The sequence below is a fragment of the Hibiscus syriacus genome, unplaced genomic scaffold, assembly GCF_006381635.1.
Source record: "Hibiscus syriacus cultivar Baekdansim isolate YM2019G1 unplaced genomic scaffold, ASM638163v2 tig00111342_pilon, whole genome shotgun sequence".
NCBI classification, from domain to species: Eukaryota; Viridiplantae; Streptophyta; class Magnoliopsida; order Malvales; family Malvaceae; genus Hibiscus; species Hibiscus syriacus.
The window spans coordinates 24,368-47,814 of NW_024063066.1; the positions used below are offsets into that span (position 1 = coordinate 24,368).

General features: G+C 31.9%; 2 protein-coding genes across 3 annotated transcripts; one reads left to right on the forward strand and one right to left on the reverse strand.

Moving 5' to 3' along the window:
* The first annotated feature begins 9,673 nt into the window (after positions 1-9,673).
* On the forward strand, positions 9,674-12,223 carry LOC120159079 (OVARIAN TUMOR DOMAIN-containing deubiquitinating enzyme 2-like). 2 transcript variants are annotated; one of them, XM_039169749.1, is made up of 9 exons: positions 9,674-9,847; positions 10,152-10,235; positions 10,347-10,392; positions 10,822-10,930; positions 11,052-11,143; positions 11,243-11,305; positions 11,575-11,693; positions 11,788-11,862; positions 11,978-12,223. In XM_039169749.1, exons 2-9 carry the CDS (start codon positions 10,171-10,173, stop codon positions 12,012-12,014), a joined length of 606 nt encoding a protein of 201 aa, XP_039025680.1. In that variant the 5' UTR covers positions 9,674-9,847; positions 10,152-10,170; the 3' UTR covers positions 12,015-12,223. The 2 variants fall into 2 exon arrangements, with proteins under 2 accessions (XP_039025680.1, XP_039025679.1); XM_039169748.1 differs by having other exon boundaries at positions 9,676-9,808; positions 10,134-10,235.
* A 711-nt stretch (positions 12,224-12,934) lies between these two features.
* LOC120159080 lies at positions 12,935-15,453 on the reverse strand. The gene is made up of 3 exons (XM_039169750.1): positions 15,199-15,453; positions 14,420-14,542; positions 12,935-13,727 (listed from the first exon to the last, which is right to left on the reverse strand). The coding sequence occupies exons 2-3, from the start codon at positions 14,525-14,527 to the stop codon at positions 13,398-13,400; spliced, it is 438 nt and encodes a 145-aa protein (XP_039025681.1). The 5' UTR covers positions 14,528-14,542; positions 15,199-15,453; the 3' UTR covers positions 12,935-13,397.
* Between the last annotated feature and the right edge of the window lie 7,994 nt (positions 15,454-23,447).

The window sequence follows — 23,447 nt, forward strand, 5'->3', positions numbered from 1 at the left end:
AACCCTAAACTCATCACTCAAATTACATTCTTATTTTCTCTCTAGTTTTTATAGAAGTTTTCTCTTTTTACTTTTCAAGTTCTTTTCATTTTTCTTTTATTTTCAAGTTTTGTTTTTAAAATGCTAAGTATGACTTTTGTCATACTTAGCTAAATTTTTCATAAGCCGAGAGTTGATGCGATGACTCAATTCCAACGGGAGAATTGAAACAGGCCCTTAATATCTTCGGAATATCTCTCTCAATCTCTACGGTTATTTTTCAAAATCAAAATAGTTTTCAAAATCAAAGATCGACTTTGGTCAAGAGGTTGTTGCAATTAAATGTGTGGGAGGAAGATTCGGCTTATAGAAAGCAAATTCGACTTCCTGGGAACACACTTGGCGAGATGGTGTCATCTTCATGCAAGTTCATGGTAATATAAACACATAAAAACAATATAAATATAGAAATTTCTATGTAAAATAAAAAAGTATTTATAAATTATCCATTAGAACTCCCCCACTCTTCTTCCACCAACGATGACTGACCCAAGCCCTCTTATGCCTTCCAAGTTTCCGATGGCCTTGGACTTTAAATAAGGTAATCCTTGAAACCCTAAATTTAACTTGAAGATTATACCTGGGTCGTGAGATTTTGAGTTAATCGGACCCTCCCATCTAGCTTGATTTCTATGTTAGAGTTGCTTTTTTAGGGACTCAGTTTTGGTCAACACATCTGTTATAATGGCATTTTGCTGGTATAAATTATATTGTTTGACGAGCAATTAATCATTTCGTAGTGTTATTTTGCTAAGAATAAAAGCTCTTTTTTTTTTTTTGCCTGACAAGATGCTTGAATTGGTATTATTCTGAAAAAAAAAAAGTAATTTATTTTTGAATATGGGAAAGAAGAGAATTACTAAATTATACATGAAAATTGTTCTAAGCAAGCTAGTGGTTTTGTTTTTTGTAGTTGCATTTGCTTCATAGAATCACATCTGGGTTGGAATAATGTAGAGGATGTTAAATTACAACACCCTAATTCAGTTGCATGAATGTTTACAGGATGAGAATGAAGCTTTCTTTCTGATCAAAACGTCTTGTTTTTTCCTTAGAATAAGTATTATATATATAGTTTGATAGAGCCGTTTTTAAAGCACCGAAAGAGGAAGTGCATGTGATTGTTTACAGTATATGGAAGAACAATTCTTTATTGATTGTTGACAATGATTCAAAACACCAATTTAAACACTTTCCTTAATAATCAATACTCGAAAATGCGAAAGACATACATTTTAGTTTCCCTTTGTTAACAAGGTTAGTAGATAGTGAAGACAATACTGTAGGCAGACTCTTGAACTGGACACTTCTCGTCGACTTCAACTCTTTGCAGGTGGTTGATACATGGCTGGTGGCCGAGGCGAACCTGGAGGGCAAACCCCCGGAGAGTGGGGTGGAAATGGGTGTGGAGGATGAGGAGGGAACGGTCTTGGTGGATCGGGAGGGAACGGTCGTGGCGGATGGGGAGGGAACGGTCTTGGTGGATCGGTAGGGAATGGTCTCGGCGGGAGAGGAGGTAACGGTCGTGGAGGATGGGGAGGGAACGGTCTTGGTGGATGGGGAGGGAACGGTCTTGGCGGATGGGGAGGGAATGGTTGTGGTGGCCATGCATATCCACACATCCCATACATGCATGTAACGCCCCACGGCACCGGTTGTCGCAACTACCGCAATGACGAGGACTAATATTCGTATTAATACATCTAAGCCCGCATAACCCGCAGTGAGCATCGTCGGAAGAAACATCGACACATCGATTCCTACAACACCGCATCCGAGCCGTGGGAGGATGTTGCCCTTGTTCACATATCCACGGCCTGAACATGCATCCATTGGGTCTCGGCCTCGGATTCGCTACATTCCTGAGCCACGGTGACCCTCCATCGGCAGTCACATTCGATAGCACCCGTCTTGCTTTTACATTACCGTCTACCTTCACAATCTGCAATAACAGCAACAGTTGCAGAAAGACAACAACAGAAGCTTTGGCAAGCCAGTTCATTTGAAGACTCTGCACAAAACTGGTAAAAAACCTCCGAAGATATACTCATATATATACACAAACATAACATACAAAGGTAACAGCTTGACTCAAAACATCAGTAAACTTGCAAGATTGATTTTGATAGTGATGTGTTTCTTACACTATTTGATGAAACAAGAAGTCGTACTAGTTAAACTATTTGTGGTTAAGGTGTGTAAGGGCGTGAGCAGTTTTGCTTTAAACAAATATGATTATACAATAATGTTTCGCAAAATTGGAAGAAAGGGTTCCTTTTTCCTGCTGATATGGGCGTCTTCATATGGTAAGCCTGAATCCATTGGCCCTCAAAGCATGTTTTGCAGTCTCCTAAACTCCTTTCGTCACATGCTTTGGCAAAGTCTATAATTGGGAAAGCTATGTAAAAATGCATCTGATACTCAAACGTAATTAATTCCATAAATTATTTATAGGGTAAAGACACAAATGGTTCCTTTACTATTGGGTGTTGTTTTGTTGAGTCGCTTGACTATTAAAAGTTATTAAATGTTTCCTTGAATATAAAACGTTGTTTTGTTGAGTCCCCGACTATTCAAAGTTATAAAATAGTCATATGAATATTCATATGTTCAAAAGTTGTAATTTTCTGTTAGAAAATTATCGGGGTTCTGAGTTGAATTTTAACCTATTAATTGAGTTATGATAAAATCTGATCCTAGAACTGTTTGAGCTGTATTTATGTCGACGAGTGAATGCTTGAAACATTATATCATCAAGCCAATGCTCGAAAGAAATGACTGTGTCAGTAGGCATCATTAAAATACAATTTTTATCATATCTCAATCAGCAGGTTAACGTAAAGCTCAAACGATCATCATTTTTTTTAACAAAAAATTAGTAGTTTAGAACATATGAATAGTAAGCTGACCGTTTATTAACTTCTAATAGTCAAAGACTACAACATAACACCCTATAGTTGGAAAACCTTTTTGTAACTTTTAATGGTCAATAAACTTAATAAAGCAATGCCCTATAATCAATGAACTGTTTGTGTACTTTACCCTTATTTATATACGAGGATCCTACATGTTTAAATATATTTAAATGTATAAATTTTTATAGTAGTTAATATCTAGCAATGTTAATCGATTGATGTAATTTTTGGAAGGGAAGTATTTTCACTTTTATAAACCTATATTTTCAGCATATTACCATGATTAATAACACCATCGATCAAGATTCGCATAGCCTTTCTACAAAAACATAATCCACTATCTTATTTTAAAAAATTAGTGTTGAATCATAATGTGATATCATGAACAATAATCAGCAGTTCTCCTTAGTTTCTACATTGAACATGACCATACGTGTATATTGGTAATATTGGTGGTCCTTGAATATTGGTAATATTTCTACTGTAGCAGTTTAGATGAAAAACATGCTTAATTTTAGTCAAAGATCTCACCTCAACCAATAAAAAACCCCCTTTTTTAAAATATAAATATATTGTCAAGAACCAACTAATTCAATGACTTGTGTGAGTCATCTTTTTATGTACACATAGAGACCCAGTTGGGAAGAAAGTTCGAACGAAATTATGATCAAATGTTCTTGGAATATTGAAGAAAATATAAAAGAGAAATGGAAAAGTAATGATTATATTTCTTGATTTTTTTTCTGAATATAAGTACACTGCTTTTATAAAAGCTTTATACATATATGACAAATGGGTACAGTTTCGTGGATTTCATATCATATTCATTTCAATTGGAGCGGGGAAGAGTATAATTTTAGCGGGTAGTGAGCGGGTGTAGATTTATAAAGTGGTACTCGTCGTGGGTGGTGGGCGGGTAATGAGTTTGAGACATTACCCGCCCCGCATCCGCCTGCCCCACATCCGCCCGCCCAACTAAATATCTATTAAATTTTGGACCATTATGAATTTAGGTGTAATTTTAGAGACTAATTTATAAATTTTAATATTATATAATATATAACATATAATTTAACTAAATAGTAAGGATATTTAGTCTTTAATATGGTATTTAATTAGGGAAATATTCAGCTTTTTGATTAAACCCAGAATCCAACTAACCACGTCACTTTCCATATTTTTTAGCACATGCTGCTCATCCAAACACAAATTAGCCGTACTATAAGCATTAACATCAAAAGCAGCAGTTTCCATGTTCTTTAGCCCCTCAAAACCCATATTAGGCGCACTATGAGCATTAACATCGAAAGCAACACAACAATTCAGCTCTACGACTACATACTCCCTACAATTTGTCTCCATAACATTCGTAGAGCCACTCCTCTGACAAATTGAAGCATGCGCTGCTACCCCATCACGAACTGTCTGGGAATCAACTCCAACATCTTATTAATTTGTTGTCAGGCGGGTCTAGATGGGTATGTTTCTAGTGGGTAGTGGGTGTGGGGATGGATTTGAAATTTTACCCGCGTGGGCGGGTGTGGATTTGAAAATTTGTAACCATCATGGGTGGTGGACGGGTGGTAGATTGAAAAATAGTAGGTGGGTATGGGGAGAGGGGAGGGGGTATCCGCACCCGACCCGCCCGTTTGCCATCCCTATTTATACAGCTAGTTTAATCGAATAGTTAACTTTAATTGCTCAGCTAACCACCTCTAACAGTTTAACAACTTATTAAGCACGTGTAACTAACTATTCCAATATTTTCTCTACTTCCTCCTCCTACTACGTTAACAAGGTAAGACGCATACCTTGCCCCTGAATACTTCAAACGCAGCTTTAGACAAAGGTTTTGTGAGACCATCTACAATTTGACAACCGATCGGAACATAGGTAACACGTAACACTTTAGCAGCAACCTTTTATTTAATAAAATGAATATCTATATACATATTCATATCCATATCCATATCCACATGTTATGTATAGCTAACTTTAAGTGCTCAACTAACCACCTCTAACAGCTTAACAGCTTATTAAGCACGTGCAACTAACTATTCCAATAAATGTATTGAGAGATCGTGTAGCTGTAAATGTACTTGAATTATTCAATTGAACTTGATATTTCAATTTCTTTTTTCTTTTTTAAAAAAATGTATGAATTGTAAAATAAATGCCTTAAAAAAAACTCAATTTGTACATAACAGCCTTAATCTAGGAATGTTAGGGTAAACGTTTAATGTCAAATAGCTAAGAGTTGTCTTTAAACAAATGCTATCTTGTAATTACTCTAGATTAATAAAATAAATTAGTTTAAATATTTATTAAATAATATTTTATTTAAATTTAAATATTAAAATAAATTAAAAATTAGTTTATTAATATCCTATTCAAATAATGTATGGATTATTAAAATTCTATTCATGGATAATTTAAAAATATTACTTTTAAAATAATAAGTATAATCCATACATTATTTGAATAGAATATTAATAAACTAATTTTTTAATATATTTTAATATTTAAATTTAAATAAAATATTATTTAATAAATATTTAAACTATTTTTAGTAAATATTATTTAGTAAATATTTTAAAATATTACTTTTAAAATAATAAGTATAATCCATACAATATTTGAATATAATATTAATAAACTAATTTTTCATATTTTTTTATAGTTAAATTTAAATAAAATATTATTTAGTAAATATTTAACCTAATTTTAATATTTTTAAATTAATATATTTTAATTTTTTTAAATTAATATATTTTAATATTTATATTTAAATAAAATATAATTTAGTAAATACTTAAATTAATTTTTTATTAATTTTAAGTACAAAATAATATTTATTTAAAAACAACTCCCAATCATTTGTTTAAAAAAATTAAAATTGGCCACGACCCAATATAACCTAAAATGGGTGTAAACTTAACCCATGGCATTTAATCACGTGGCATAAAATTGGATATGAAATACTTAAAAACAAATAGGGTAAATTTTATATTTAGTACCCCAATTATCATTTTTATTCTATTTTAGTCATTCTATTATTTTTAAATGATACTTAACGCTTGGTTTTGCTTTTGTTTTAGCATTCATCGTTAAAATATTGATGGTGATGTTGACATGTCATCATAAAATAATATCACGCCAATTGAAAAAAAAATAAAAATACCATGCCGATAGTTTTGTTAATATTTTAATAGTGATTGACCAAAATAAAATAAAAATATAACGTTAGGTATGATTTTGAAAAAGAAATAGTTGAGTGACTAAAACATAATTTCTTTCTAATAATCATCGGGTTTATTAATCTGAAACCAGAAACTGCATAATATAAGGAACTTCATTAATCTCAATCTCTAATCTCTTAGTCTTTCCTTTATGTTTAAATTTTACTTATTTAATATATAATTACAACTATATATGTGTGTAAATTCAAAGTTTTAATTTAATTTTAATTTTTTAAGTTGACAAATCATTATATATATCTATTCAAACCTTTTTTAATTTATTCAAAACTTCTTTAAACCATTTATATAGATTTTTTTTGAATTAATTACTGGAATCCGATCTATTGATCGACTAATCCAGATCGGGTACTGCAGAGGCGAAGGCGACCTTCCCAACCCAGTTTACTCTATTCTCAAACCCCAAGATTCGAATTTCTGACCTTACTTAAACTACCTTTGATAGATTTATTCATGTGGTTTTAAGTGTATTGATTACGATTACTTTTGTAATTGTATTATAGTTTTTTTCACGAACAGTTGTAATTAAATTTCGTTAATAATATAATAAATTAAAATTACAATGCATTAAAATATAGAATGAAAATTGAATACAAGAGTTATTAAAATATTCATATAAAAATAAAATATTAAACCTAAAGATACTAAGAAAACCAAAACATTCTATTGAAAATGATGATTAACGTCAAAACTCAATAATCTTTATAATAACTTTTTGTCTCTGTCGAATAAGATGTTTTACGAAGTGATAAAAGAGTGATGAGCGAATCAAATAATTTGACTGGCTATTTCATTACACAATTCAGATTACATCAATAAACAACTTTTTACTAAAAAATGGATCTGACTATACATGACCACCGACAAACCAATTAAAAAATAAATGTCATGATAATTTTTGTACAAGTATCAAAACGACCATAAATGTATGCAAAAAAAGTACCCAAAAAAACTATAAGAATCGTGCCACAAGAGCAGAGAAAACATGTGCCACAAGAGCAAAGAAAAAACGTATCACAAGGACAGAAATTCTTATTCAAAATTAAAAAGCTTCAAGAAAAAAAAAGATAATATAAAAAACAGAAAATCTAATAGTCATCGGTGATCGACAACCAACATTAGGATTGAGGCTGTCGTCGACTAAATGAAAATCAAAGGAAAAAAGAAAACACAAATTGAAAAAAAAAGGACCACGTAGCTTTTGAATGCATTGGTTATGATTACTCAAATCTCCCTACTTCAAAAAGAAGAATTAATTCGATTGATTCTGTTTTATCATACAACTTCTACTATAGAATAATTCGAATGGATTTGAGGAGATTAGGATATTAATCTTAGGGACTGACATAAAATTATATGGTTAAAATTAAAAAAAAAATTGTTTTCAAAAGGTTAAAATTGAATTGTTGACAATTAAGAGGACTAAAATTATTATTATCCAATTTAATCAAAGGAGAGTTAAATATAACCACCCAAATTTCAAATGAAACGATTAGAGGTTATCATAATCTAAAATGATCTGACGTGAAAAAATCGAGATTTAAACCAAACAATCTAAAACTATAATTGGTAAAATTAAAAGTTCGGTGGTATAAACTATATAATGCTTAAAGTTCAGTGGTATATGGTGTGTTTACCCTTGATTAAATCTAAAACCAACTCAACCAAGCCTTGTTGAGCTTTTCGAAGGCAATGAACGAGCACATCATTTACGGCTTTTCGTTCACAGAAACTAACCTGGGAAGGTTCTTGGGATTTTTGTTGAGACTCGAATCATTGACGACGAAGATCGAATTGAAACCTTGTAAGTGAAGCATCCAATACTTCTGAGAGAGGCCATTCATGGAAAAGGATCCATTTACTCGCAAGTTCACAAGGTGTTTTAATATCCAAGTGCTGGTTCGATATTTGCTTCAAACAAGTCGAGATCGACATCGCCATGATTTCGAGGATCGAATGTTTCAAACACCAGGAAATGAAAAACGAAAACCATGCGTGATATATTACACTAGGAAATGAAAAACGAAAACCAGAGGAAGTGCTGTAATGAAGGCATCTCTTACAGCCATCGTGCACTACATTTGGGAAACTTTTTCGCTGATTCCTAAAAGAGTTGTGTGTTGAGTTCCGCTTCTCATCGTGTCGCGCAACTCCTCGAAGCTGATTTTACCGTCCTGTAAACGAGGCATAAGCTTTTACCGTCTTCGATGAACACCGACAAGCCGAAACCCATGGCCTTCAAAAAGGCATTCTCAACCTTGCTAGACAACAAGAAATTCTCAGGCTTAAGGTCCCTATGCATCACTCCGATGAAATGACAAGCATGGACAACCTTCTACAAACAGAAGCAGCTGCCCTCTCACTGTAATGTCCCTTGGCAATGATCCTATCAAACAACTCACCACCAGCACACAATTCCATCACAAGGTGAACGGATAGCTTATCCTCGTAAGCTATTAGTTTTGTTTCATTTTAATACATAAACTTTTAACTTTTTAAAAATATACCTAATTTTTAGTTTTTGTTTCATTTTAGTACCACGTCTACACTACATTTTTTATAGTTAAATTATATTATTCATCACTCAACTTTCTCACTCCTATTTTGGTACTAAAGTTTAAAAATTTTCAATTTAACTTCTCAACTTCCAAATTTTTCCTATTTTAATTCCTCTAAGTTATTTTATGATTTAATATAATTTTAGGTGTCTAAACTATACTTCAAATTGACTTTTGATGCCTAAAGAATTTTTGTTAAAAATAGGTGTCTAATATTTTTACCATTACATTTTTAAGTGACTACCTTTAAAAAACCGTTAAGTGGCATGTGTCATGTTTATATTTTTTTATTTTTTTAAAAATAAATATTCTTTAATAAAATCTAGATGTGACATGTGTCACTTAACGTTTTTTTAACGGTGGACACCTAAAAGTGAACGAAGAAAACATTAGGCACCTATTTTTAACGAAAAATTATTTAGACATCAAAAGTCAATTTTAGATGTAATTCAGGTACCTAAAAATGTATTAAACCTTATTTTATCAATAATTTTTATGACATGATATTTTTTACTATCATTTTATTAATATATAATTAAAAATAAAAAAGTTGAAAGTTGAAACGATTAAATTAAAAATAATTGAAAGCTAAGTAATTAAATTAAAAATATTAAATTTTAGTGATCAAAATAAGACTGAAAAGATAATTGAGTAATGAATGATTTAGTTTACCAATAAAAAAATACCACATGTGTAGTAAAACAAAACAAAAATTAACCGTTAAATATAATTTTTAAAAAAATAAAAATTTAAATATTAAAATAGAACAAAATTTATAAATAAATACTAAAACAACAAAAACTTGTACTTTAATGCTAAATACTAGTTTACCCTGAAAAAATCATTTCTTTTGTCACCACCGAAAACGCTAGAAGGAAAACCAATCATAGCTATAAGATTTGCGTTGCTCAAGATTTGTCATCTTTACGAATACACGTGGGGTCAATTTGTTATCTTTGAAGTTCCCTTGTTTAAAGCTATTATTCTTGGTGCCTGCCGATTCTAGATTTGGGGGCATTAGTTCTTCCGTGATAAAATTGGGTTCTTCTGCATCTTCTTTTTTAGAACTGCGTTTCAGGTAATCTAATTCCATGAATTGGATCATTTCTTGTTTATTGGTAGCTTTTTCTTTTTCTTTTTTGTTCAAACTATTCGTTGTATATCTTAAGATATTTGCTAATTGCTTAAAGAAAAATTCATTTCAATGATATTAGTGAAAGAATTATAAGCTGAGTTTCATGCTTTGATCAATCTAGTGTTCCTTGTTTCATATTCACAAGTTGTGTATTTCTGGAATCTAAAGAACAGTTTCTTAGCTATTTCCATTACAAATTTGTATAATGGTGCAAGTTAATTTTGTGTTCTTTTGTTTGTTTGTTTAGGTTCATAATAATTTGGAAAATGGAAGGTATTGCTGTTCGAAGGGTCATTCCCTCAGACAACAGCTGCCTTTTCAATGCTGTTGGGTTAGCTCATTAAACTACTAGATCGTTAACTTTCCGTTTTAATGTTTATTGGTTTGATCGGTGTGATTATTGTTTATTTGAGATTGTTTTTCTTCGTTTCCTCGTATTTAGGTATGTTATGGACCATAACAAGACAAAAGCTCTGGAGTTGAGACAGGTTCTTATATGCTTATTCTTATGATTTTTTTTCGAAGCGCTTGGTTTAGGTCATTTTATTGTAACTGAAGACATATATTGAAACTTTGTCTGCAGTTTATGTTAGCTAATGAATTCTAGTAGCCTTCGATCTGTGGATAGAACAGTTACAGAATATGAAGCTTTATATGTTGGTATTCAAATCCATACTGTTGGGGCTTTAATGGGATATGTTCAAGATTGCCATGCTTAGCTTTGTTCCGTTTACTGTATTACTACTATAATCTCTGATGCATCTGGAATGCCAAATTAAATAGAAAGATCAACGTGTTTTAGTTTGAGGGTGGAAATCTATGAGCATACATAAAGTGTCGATATAAAGCCATTTATCCTTACCGTTTTAAGTGCCATTTCTTTTTCCTAACCTAGAGTGATTGATAACTGTTTGAAGGTTATAGCCGCAACGGTGTCAAGTGCTCCAACGAAATACTCCGAGGCGTTTCTCGGAAAGCCAAATGCAGAGTATTGTGCATGGATTCTTGATTCAGACAAGTGGGGAGGTTAGCTGACCTCCCCCTCCCTCCATGTCCATTATTCTAGTTATTATTCATTTTATCAAAATCTATTTATTACAAGGACAATCTTCACGCTGACCTCGGTATGTTATTTTCTGTGTTGAAGGTGCCATTGAGCTTTCAATATTAGCAGATTATTATGGCCGTGAAATTGCAGCGTATGATATTCAGACAACACGTTGCGATTTGTATGGTCAGGTTAGAATGCTGATCTTGTCACTCTTTTTGTCTCGAGTGGTCAATTTTTCATTATCGATGCTTACACTCCCCTTCTTTTTATTGCGGCCTTCATGACAGGAAAAGAACTACTCTGAAAGAGTTATGCTGATCTATGACGGTCTCCACTATGATGCATTGGCCGTAAGTTGTTTCGTGACTGCTTTATTACTTTTTGAGGCTGTCCATATTGTCGCCTTTTAAACTAGAGGAACAACATGAATAAGGCATTGGTGGATAATAAACTGCTATGAAGGAACCTTTGAGAGAATCTATACAAAATTATGACTTTTAATTAGGCATAGCAGATGCTGATGTGTTCTTCTTTCATAATGTTTTCATTTTCATTTATTGTTCCTCCATTCTCCTTTGTATGCTTATGTTTTTCCGGTTTTCGGGTTTTACATCAACAGATGTCTCCGTTTGAGGGTGCCCCTGAGGAGTTTGATCAGACTGTATTTGCCGTACAGAATGATAGAACCATCGGGCCAGTTGAAGGTCTTGCACTAAATCTGGTTAAGGATCAACAAAGGTAGCATTTTAAGTTTTTATTTATCAACTTTTACAAGCAATGAGCATCAGACCTTAAACTGATTATGGCTAAATTTCATGTCCTTGCTTTTTAGGAAGAGGAGCTACACCGACACCGCCAACTTCACTTTGCGTTGCGGTGTATGCCAATCGGCGTGGTTGGCCAAAAGGTCATTTGTTTTTCTTCGCCTTTCTATTAACTTGCTAGTTCGCATCCGATTTCACTTTATTTTTTAATTTCTTTTAAATACAATGCCTCTCACGTAATTCCGTGCTAATCTTTAGGAGGCCGTGGAGCATGCACAAGCAACAGGCCATGTGAACTTTCAAGAATATAGATGATAGAAACCGGAGACACCTCTCTTTTTTATACCTATTGTTCGTCGAACTTGTATCATTTGGTCGATAAATCTTCTCACCAGATTCTCTGGGAAGAAAACGGAGGTGGTTGTTGTTGCAGTTGTTTTGAGAACTGTTGTAGGATCAAAGTTGTGCGAGAATCATCACAGCAATGAAATTATCGAGTTACATCATGGAATAATAAAAGAATCATACAGTGAAATCTTCATGTTAACTTTTGTATAATTTTCTAAAGTTGCAATCTTGATCCATGCTATTGATGAACGATTCAATCTGGAAACTCGAACCCCATTTCCGAATAGAATAGGAAAGTGAAAAATGGGACATATTGCCTAGTAAAATGTTCAAACTGATCTCAGCATGATAATGAAGTGTGTTTATTAGATACTTATCATCATGTTTTTAACAACACCGTCTTCCTCGAAGACTACTGATATGAGGCGATACCGACCGAGCAAGATAAACTAGAATGAGACAATGAGACGCCTTACAATACCACTGTCTTTATTTTATCCATAAGATCTTGAAAGAGGAATATATTTATATATATTAAAGATGAAAATTACAGAGGAAAATGTTCATATCAGTCCACCATGAACCTTGTTTTCCATGATAACCTCGAGTGATACAATTCAAATGGCATGCATTGCTTTCTCTATTACATAGAGAACGACAATGTCCCCAGACAGAATTACAACTACAGATAAAAGGAGATGATCCAACTAACCTGTTTCATGAAGAAAATCATCGGGCTTAAGGATAAGGAACTTGATAACCGGAAAATTGGATATCTTTGGGATCGACAAGGTGTTCCGTATTAAGATGCTCCTTCAACTCTTGGTCGAACTAGCGGCAGAAGTTTCCTCGTGCCTGACGAATATCACTTATTCCTGGTGGGAATTTCATTGTTAAAATCACTGTCAACTTCTAAATCTTCTGTTTAAGAACATGCCGTAGTTGGACCTTTTGGCTTTCCATTCTTGCCTCCAAAAGTTTTGCTTTCAAACTATTTTTCTGCGCGCCGTTAGGCCAATGCATCCTTTCATCCTTTTGTTATGTGTGGATGACCAGAGTCGGGTGAGCTCCACTGTCCCGCTGAGGGACTCAGACCACCTTTACCCGATCCTCGATCTGGGGATACAATACCACCATTTGACTTTATTACATTTGAAAGCCTCCATTCACTCCTACTACCGAGATTATCTTATAGGTTTCCCCATTATTTGGACATGACCTCCAAAGCCTTGCTATGGATGACACCTCCAAGGATAACTTGTCAGCGGCCAACTCATTCACCAATTTTGAATTAACAATTTCAAGCCTCTGGCGTTTTTCTTTTCTTGGTTCAAGTTAGCTTTGACGTCATCGACAAAAGCACGTATTTTCTCATGTTCTCTACTCGCCATGCAGCCCTTTCCTCACTAACTTTCCTCAAGAAGTGCTCAAGTTTCTTCTTCGAGGACCAGCACTCAGTCTCGAGCTCCTCAATGTGAACTCGAGCCTGCACCAGCTCAGTTTCAAAGGCAGAAACAATTGATACAGCACCAATTTGTTGGTCAATACGCTTCATGTCGTTGTAAATTTTCCATGCCTCATCAGTTGTTTTTAAGCGGACAGGATCCCACTTTGTTGCTCCCTCCATTGCGGAGTTTAAAAATTGAATTGAAGGCTCAATCTTAAGAAAGAGAAAGGCAGGTTAAGATTAAAATAGTGAAGAAATCAATATGCTGAATATGCAGCTGTTCTTGCTTTATCATGAATAATAGCAAGCTACGAGCATGTTTGAGAATAAATTTAAAAATTATAGGCAAACAAACAGCAGCAAAGCCCTCATATTGACAAATATCCCTTTTTAGCGATTTCCCTCACTAGTTTATCCCAAGACTAGAAGTGATTATTAGCACTCATCTTTGTCTAATACTCTACTCATGAACTTCATCATTCAAATGATAGAACTAAAACCATGTTGATTCATGCATTAAATGCAAGTGGTCTGTGATTCTATTCTTTTCCCTTCTAGTTTGCCCAGACTCATTGAGAGTCTCGGACAGGCAATGAACACAAAATGTTTTAGCAGAATGATTAATCATATATCGATCGAACACACAACTTTGGTAACATTCAAAATGCCGAAAATAGAATGAAAACAACTGGCTCTTCTTCTACAAAATCACCGAAATGGAACATAATAGATCCCTTCTAAAAGAAATCACCAAATGTGGGTTCCAAACGTAGCATGGCACATGTGCCCTATTACGAATGAGATGTAGAAAGGTTTGGTTTCCTATGCGAGTTCCATTTGTCATTTATGTATCAGATCATTAAAAGTTCAAGATTCAGTTAAGTAGCTCAAGGATGCAAGCATACCTTACGCAGGAGGCCGTTCTTTGCTCCAGAGACCGAACTAGGGCTCTGTAATGGATCCTCTGAACCATGATTTTTGTCCTTGAGATGATAATGGAATGGAACACCCATGAAATCCTAACCAGACTGCAGTAAATCACAAAGTAATTAACTCCAAACGCCCAAAATCATAATCCGAATTTCGTAGCACTTGAATACAACTAATCCATCAAAGACGGAATACGGTAAAATCATAGTTTAAGTCTAAAAAATTAGCACAACTTTCAGAAGCAACTTAACCAGATAATCAAGCAAATCATAAATAACGGCAAATAACATAATCCTTTATCCGTGGGAAACCTGTAAAGCCATGCTAACAAAAGGCTCTCATGATTAGGGAAAAAACTATATCAGAGCATACAATGATGGCAAACTACAAACACGATAAATGCATCGAAAAGGGAACTTTCGGGGTGCGAAATCATACGAATCAATTACATTTAGCAAGTTTTGAAAGGTTTGCTCTTTTGTTAAACATGCGAGCAAAATCTAAGACATCATAAACATGAAAAATTCAAAAATCAAACAATGAGGGCATTATAAAGATCAGTTTTTTTTTCAGCATCAATGGTTAAAAGTTTCAAATATAAGCAAGAAATTAACACCCAAAACAATCCCTTCAAAATCACAGTTTCTGAATTTGGTCACAGGAATCTCATTATAACAAACAGTTCATAAATAGAAGGGAAATATAGAACATGAAAGCACAGATCATGGAAACAGAAACAGGTTTAAAATCCAACCTTGAGCTCTAACTGATCACTCCTCCTCACTGGAACATCGGGATCCACCGTTTCCGGCAACCGCAACCGCCAAGATCCAGCTGCAAGCTTCCTGGCGGACACTTTTGAAGCACCTTTCCTCCGACATCCCCGACTACCACCTCTCCGGCCATCATCCTCCTCCGCGAGCTCTTCCTCAGCTTCACAACCTTTCTCACTCCCTTTCCCTTTCTCCTCCACTTTCCATTTCAGCAGAGATGTCTCCGGTCTGCTCCGCCTCCCACAACCGGTGCACCGCCGATCCGTTTCCACCTCCTGTTCCACGTCTTCCGCTTGAGATCCACGTCCGTCGGAATCCTACCCGAGAATGTCGTGGGTAAACTAGCTTCCCCGTCACCTTCATCACTCTCGGACTCAAAACTCTAAACCAACAAGAAAAAAAGCACAAAATTCCTAATTTGTAAAGGAAAAAATTGCAAATTATTCGCGAAAAATCTGTTCTTCCTTGTGAACAGTGTGAAACTGAATGAAAAAAATATCAGGAAAAAAAAAAGATGAGCAAAGGCTGAGCTGAGAAAGGATTGATAGAGAGAGTGTGTTCATATGTTTCTTAACCTTAGCTTGTATAGTGGTATTTGGAAATGGAGAAAGGGACGTATCTCAGATATGTATCAAAATACGCTTTGATGTATCACCGTATTTTGTACAGTCAACGTGTAGTTTGGTAACATACGTTGTCGTTTGGCGGCATATTTAATTTACTTGATTACTGGTGCGAATCTGGGATTGCAAATTTGCAATGTGTCGTTTAAATAATTAAATATACATTTTAGTACCTAAACTCCTCTTTAATGTGCAATTTGGTACTTAAGTTTTTTTTCCAATTAAGTACCTAAATTTTGCCTCAAGATTCAGTTTGACTACCAACTATATAACAATTTGTGTTAACAATTTAATTAGGTGTGTGACATGGATCGATCCAGATTAATCAGTATAAAGTCTTTGAACAAAGAAGACAACCAAAATATATATTTATGTTAAAATAATTTTTTATTTTTCTTTGAGTTAATAATATTTTTTTAAAATATAAATAAATTTTATTTGATATATTAGTGCTAATTCTTTTAAAAACTTGATTTGTATCTTTTTAAATAAAAATTAAAGATATGTAATGATTTTTAATATTATTTGTAAAAATTAAAGATAGTGAACCTAATCGGAAGGTCCAAAAGAATATAAATAGATTAGTTAATTATGTACGAATATCACATTGATTTCAACGAAATAATAAGTACTTAGACAATATATAGTATTTAAAAAAATCCGAAACCGTTAATTATAACTATTAATCAACAGAATCGTTACATTTAACATGTTAGTTAATTGAATCGTTAATATTAAACGGTTTCAATTAATCGAATCGCTAAAAATGATAGTTAACGGTTAAAGTTACATTTACAAATTTTAATAAACGGTTAACCATTGGTTAACCATTAATAAATTAAATTTCTAATTTATTATATTTTTACAAAAATAATTCGATATAAGTTTCTATTATATATATAAAAAAAAAAAAAAAATTTGTATACAAATAACTTAATATATATTTTTTATTATTTATTTCTTTGAAAATATATAAACATACTTACACCAATATAATTATATGTTTATTGTTAAGTACTAAGATATAGAGAGATATACATACTTACACCAGTGTAAGTATGTATTAAGTGTTACACTTTTTTATTTTATTTACTTACGCAGGTGTAGTATCTGTTAAGTGCTACACTTGTTTATTTTTCACTTACACCGGTGTAAGTATATGTTAAGTGCTATATTTTTTGTAATATGAATTATGAAAAAATTGAAAAAAAAGTTGTAATAGGTTAACCGTAGGTTAACCTGTAACCGAACCGTTAATAACGGTTAACCGTTAGTGTATAACCATTTCTTAATGGCTAAGTTACGGTTAAAAAAATCTCGTAATCGTTATAACAATTAACTGACTGTTTAGGTTAAACGGTACGGTTAACAGTCCATGAACAATCTTACTAGAGAGAGTTGGCAACAAACATTTAATATATATGTATAATATTTTAAATGATATAGCTTATAAAACATAAAAATATCATAATAAGAATGATTATTTTATTTACAATTAATATTAAATTAATTAAATATAGTATAGATTGTTGGATTTAAAATCCATAATTATGGGCACATATTTATCGTGTATATTGTTACCATAAAATATGATAGAGATCAAGTGACTAATTATGTTATAAAATCATAAGGTATTAGAAGTGTCATAGAAATAAAAGAGTAGTGTCGTATATACTATTAAAGTTGTATTTATAATTTGATGAGGGACAAAGTTATAATTACTGACAATAATTGATTCTTAAATAGATATATGAAGGGGTTATGATCCCAAGAGATAGACAATCTCGTATTTACTCTTATCCCGTTAGAGAGTTTATATTTAAGGAACTCTATCTTCTTGGAATATTACAACCAAAGAATGATTCAATGATTTCAACTCATCAATTAATTCAGGTAGCTTTCGCATCTAGTATTTTTATTTTTGATAATTTGACATGATTATATTCTGATTGTTTATAAATATGGTTTGGTTCTAACGAAACATTGGATCTAATCATATTTATAAACAACCAGGATCTAATCATGTCAAATCATAAAGAATAAAAATATTAGATACAAAAGCGCATCTAAATTAATTGATAGGTTGAGATCCTTGAATCTTTCTTTGGTATATAGAGTTTCAAGCATAAACTCTTTGACGGGATAAGAGTAAATACGAGATTATCTATTTTTTTGGGAACGTAACCCCTTTATATAGCTGATTTAAAAATCAGTTATTGTCTATACTTATAACTCTGCCCCTTATCGAATTATAAATTCAATTTTAATAGTATCAACATTTTATTTCCATTACACTTCTAATACCTTATGACTTTATAATATAATTAATTGATCACTTGATTTATATCATATTTTATGATAACAATACATTATAATATGTGCCCATGGATTTTAATCCAACATAGATAAGTAAAATAAATTTAAATAGTATAATATAGTATATTTATATGTGTATCATACTCGAATACATGTGCTTATAGATCTAAGAGTAAAGTACAAATTTGATAATTGAATTTTATTATCTCTCCTGTTTCACTTACTATACTTTTAATTATTTTTAATTTAATCACTGAATTGAAGACATGAATAAAATTGAATAAAAATATGGCCTTAAGTCCTATTATTATAAATATATATTATTTAAATATTCTACACTCTTAGTACATTTAATATAATATTTTTAGAGTATTTAAGATTGATTTATTTCGAAATTATATCTAGGCAAATTAAAAAAAAAAGATCAAAAATATAATATCGAACATATTGTAGATATCGTCGATTAAATAAGTAAAACTAAAAATCAATAATCTGTTAAAATTAATTTTATTAAACCTATTGATAAGTAAATGGTCACATTGAATCCGATCTTTATAATTACAACTTAAATTTAAGACATGAATGTGCAGTTGTTATACTCTTAACGACCATTGAAGGGTTGTTATTGTCTGTGGTCAACGAAATTCATCGATTGAGTTATAATTATAAGAATTATTTTAATTATGAGCCCATTTCGACTTTACATCTTAAAAGGTCTGGAAATCTAAACTTTAATCCACTTTGTTTTACAAGTACCAAGTTTTATGTGATTGTTGGTCCATTTAATGCCAAGATTCACATGTGATGCTTGGTATTACCACTGTGTCAAATTTAATTTCTAACCATATATACCACTTTCATAGTTAGACTGATTTATTGATCGATTAATTCAGATCGGGTACTGTAGAGGTGATGACAACTCTCCCAAGTCGTCCCAATCTTTTAATGACTACAAATGAATATTATTGATGGAATGGACTGAGTTATTAAATTTTGTTCTCTAAGATTTCATTTGACCTAATTATCGAGTTTGAGAAAATATTTTTATCATTTTTGAAAATGATTGAAACATAAATAAATCCATATATTAATAAATTTTATTAATGACTGATGATAAATAAGAAATAAAATTAATGTGAAAATGATTTGTTAGTATCCGAGTCCATGAATTAATTGTAACGGGCTAAGAGCAAATAAATGCAGCAGTGTAGGCCAAGAATGAACAGGGTCCATGAGTAGTTGCCCGATTGATATGTTTGGGTTTGGCTTGCATGTTATGTTAGTCCAATGAATGTGAAAGTGTGGGACTGTTACAAAGAGAAATCATAGTTTCCAATCATCATCAACTATTACTAAATAAACTTTATATTTATACATTCATATATAAAGACTCTTTGGATTAAATTGGATTAAAACATTGATTTAAACAACGAAGTGAATGAATTCATCAAACAACTTTAGTTGTAAAATAAAGTGTTGTTATTTCTAGAGGATTCGGATTTGAGTTATTTTACATGTAAAGTATGTGTTTATATATTAAAAAATTATAGACTCCCCCTGAGTGGTGGCCAGTACCCAGTAATGCCAAGTTACTTCAGAAGGAGTATTTGTCGGCCAGGAAGCAAGCAGTAGGACGAGTACCATCATAAAGGCCACCCTGCTTCGAGCATTGACAAGGACTGTTGGCATCCGCCTATTCCATGTTTTGTTAAAATTAGCATAGACACACCTTTGATCCTCTCAGGCGTATAGCAGCTATAGGCGTTGCTGCAAGAGATTCCTATGGCCAGGTTCTAGGTGGATTAGTGTTATCCTCTTCGGGGTGTTCTGAAGTCGACCTTGCGAAAATTAGTACTTTTAAAGCTGGCTTGTCTTTGGCTTAAGATAACCTCTGGACACATGTAGTGTTTGAATCTAATTCCATGATCGTTGTTAACAAGATGAATCGGCAGGAGGAGGACATTTCCACCCTAGGTTTTTAGGTTCAGGAAGCTTGTGGTATGTTGAATGTAAATGCGAATTCTATAGTGCAATTTGCTCCTAGAACTTGTAATAAAGTAGCCCACAAGTTAAGTCATTCGGGGTCTTCATTTTGGGAATACTTTATATTTTGACTCGGTCTGTCCCGAGTTTGTTGCATCGAATGTATCAAATGATTTACTTTATGATAATATAATTCCTTAGGGCACTTTTTTCTTATTAGACTTATAAGGAATTTTTAACGAGGCTCACGTTCCTTAAAAAAAAGTAAAAAATTATAGGTTAAGATTTAATTTGTTTTTTCTATTTGAAATATAACAAGTAGATTTTCTCGTTGAATGTTCTAGATTTAGGTTTAGGTGAAATCTGTTCAGATTTGATATATTTGTTAAAAATATTAATCTTTTAATTTTATAATTTAAACTATAACCTTTTTTTTTATTTTATAACACATTTATTCTTCCTAATATTTGGTCATAACTCCATTTTTAAGAGTTGACTCCCACCATTGTTGCTTTTAACAGCACTAAGCGAAGTTAATTGACTCCCATTTTCCACCGCCGCAATTCTAGACTCGTTATCGTGCATGAAAATTATCACAGCCATGCAAAATAGGCGCCAATTGTGAAGAACTAGGGTTTGTTAAATTTACCCATCTTTGTGAAACACGACGACAGCGTATAGGTTTGGATTGTGAAGGCACCTTTGTGTCCCCCCCCCCCCCCCCCGCCTCTTAAATTGAGAAATGATAAAACATATAGATAATTATTATTTGCTATATTAATAGTGAAAATAATGATTTCACATACTATATTATGATGATAAATATTTTAAGTTATTAACTTTTTTCTCCGACATCTTCTTCGATCAGTTAAGGTATCAATGAACTCATCTCATTGTCTTCTACCACTTTATCAATTTAGATTTACCTAAATCAGTTTAAAGCTCATGAAAATTAAACCACAAATCACTCTAATCTATAATATCCAAACCACTCAACATGGGATCGAGATATGCTCATGATTCATCCTTCATCTCCCTACCGTGGAATTTGGAAGAAGATACTTCATCATTGGCAAATCAAATGAAATTCAAAACTCCGGATCTTCCACACACAAAAAAGAAGAAAATTTTGGGACTATTTCATAATTTATATATCTACGTCCCATATTCAATGGTAAATTAACCAAAACAAAGATGAATCAAGTTGATATATATCTTTAATTAGGGGTAAATGTATAATTTTATATTAGAGTACGACTTTTAAAAATTATATAAATATAAAAATATTATCATTAAAAATATAAAAAGAATTAAAACTAAATACGATGAAACTATCAATTACCAATAACGCTTTGAATGGGTTATTAATTAAAATAAAACAACTTCGAATGATATTTACTTAATCTAATTGACAAATTCATTATATTTAGATGCATTTGAAGGGAGTTGAAGTTAATTAAATTCAATATAAAATCTTTTAATTGCCGATTCAAAATTGGGGTTTTAATTAAAATAATAATTATGATATATTTTTATATTCATGCAAGACATGTTAAACAAATTTTAGAGAAAGTGGGTCCTTAATCTTTTAAATATTCTTAAAGGGAAACTTATTTTAGTTTTCATTTATAAGTCCACTAAATGGATAAGGTTAATTTTTGGTCAATTGTCGGGGAAAATTGCCCAAAAATAGTTGAGATAATACCATTAATAAATTATATTTATTATGTTTAAGAATTCAATATTTGGGTCTACAAAATAAAAATAATAAATAAATAAATAAAAATAATTGGGTTAATGGTACCTTTGGTTAGATTCCATACACAATCTGTGTTCACACGTGAAGATTCCACCCCTAACCGCGTTCACATTAGCTTGGGTTTCGTCCACCTAATGCTTAGCCTTTCCAAGATTATTATGGCTCGGCTTGGCTTATCCCTTTCTAATATTTCTATTTATTTTATTTCAATAAAATCATTTTTAAAATTTATATTTATCAAATGATTTATTATATTTAGTATTGAATTTTAAGTAAAGAACCAAATATATTTATAATTAAATTCAATACCTATTTTTAGTATTAATATTTTAGCATTTAACTTTTTAGTTGATCAAACATACTTTGTGTCTTATTTTTTTTTATTTTGATCTTCCCTAAGGATGGTCATTTGACCCTATTATAATAGGTTAAATCGAGTTGAATTTGAGTTTACGATAAAAATACTTAATCTGACACAATATGAAAATAATAATATATCATTCTTTATAAATATATATATAAAGGCGATTATTATAATATAATTCTTTCTATATTTTTTAATTAAATCCTTATATTATTTAACAAAAATAAAGATTATATATACATATTTGTGCCAGACCGTGATTGGTTTTTATTCTAAAAATTAGATCAGGTGTCAAATTGATTAATTTTTTACACTCAAATCAAATCGAATGACGAATAAAGAGGTGTCATACTCAGATTAGATTCAGATATGTCAAAAACCTAACCCAATTCGATTAATGATCATCTTAATTTTACCACTAATTATTATGTTTAAAACCAAACACATTTTACCATTGATTTAAATCTCACCGTTATAGTAGCAGTCAATCTCATTATCTTTAATTTTTATTTATTTATTAAGTTAATACGATTACAAAGTAGTATCTGTTTTAAATACAATCTTAATCATTTGACAATGAATGTTCAATCACTCTGTTGCAACCGCTGGTGCTCGAACTCGTGACCTTTAGGTAGAGGCGGAGCTCTCTTGGGGCACAAAGGTGCCCTGATCCTGTACAAAAAATTATGTTCGATATATTTTTATCTAATAGTATTTTAGTTCATGTAAAAATAAATATTTAAATATATAAGAATTTATTAAATATTTAATCAAGTAGGGCCAGAACTAAAGAATGATAATCCAATGTTCTTAATTTTTTTGGTCTAATAACAATTTATGTCATTATAAGTTTAAATATTAGACAAATTAGACATTGCCTTCTGAATTTTATGTTTAATAACCTGATATGTCATTGTATTTTTCTTTAAAAAGTTTAAATATTTCGGCCCGTGAAAATATCTAATCCTGGCTTCGTCTTCACCTCTAGGAACAACAACGATTCCTTTAACCACTTAGATAAGTTAGTAACTATGATTATATAATAATTCTCCTCAAATCTTAAAGAAAGAATCATTTAATGAATGGAATAAAAAACCCTTATTAGGAAGCTCTTTGAACAAAATGAAGCCGAGCCTTAGGTAAGCCAACTTAACCGATCGACATCGCTGAACCTCTCTAATTAAT

Bases quoted from the DNA above. Each gene is read 5' to 3' on its own strand.
- LOC120159079 (XM_039169749.1), top strand. From the start codon at position 10,171: ATGGAAGGTATTGCTGTTCGAAGGGTCATTCCCTCAGACAACAGCTGC. The intron at 11,694-11,787 runs GTAGCATTTTAA...CTTGCTTTTTAG, and splicing joins CTGGTTAAGGATCAACAAAG to GAAGAGGAGCTACACCGACA. The intron at 11,863-11,977 runs GTCATTTGTTTT...GCTAATCTTTAG, and splicing joins TCGGCGTGGTTGGCCAAAAG to GAGGCCGTGGAGCATGCACA.
- LOC120159080 (XM_039169750.1), bottom strand. From the start codon at position 14,527: ATGGGTGTTCCATTCCATTATCATCTCAAGGACAAAAATCATGGTTCA. The intron at 13,728-14,419 runs GTATGCTTGCAT...CTCTTTCTTAAG, and splicing joins AGAACGGCCTCCTGCGTAAG to ATTGAGCCTTCAATTCAATT.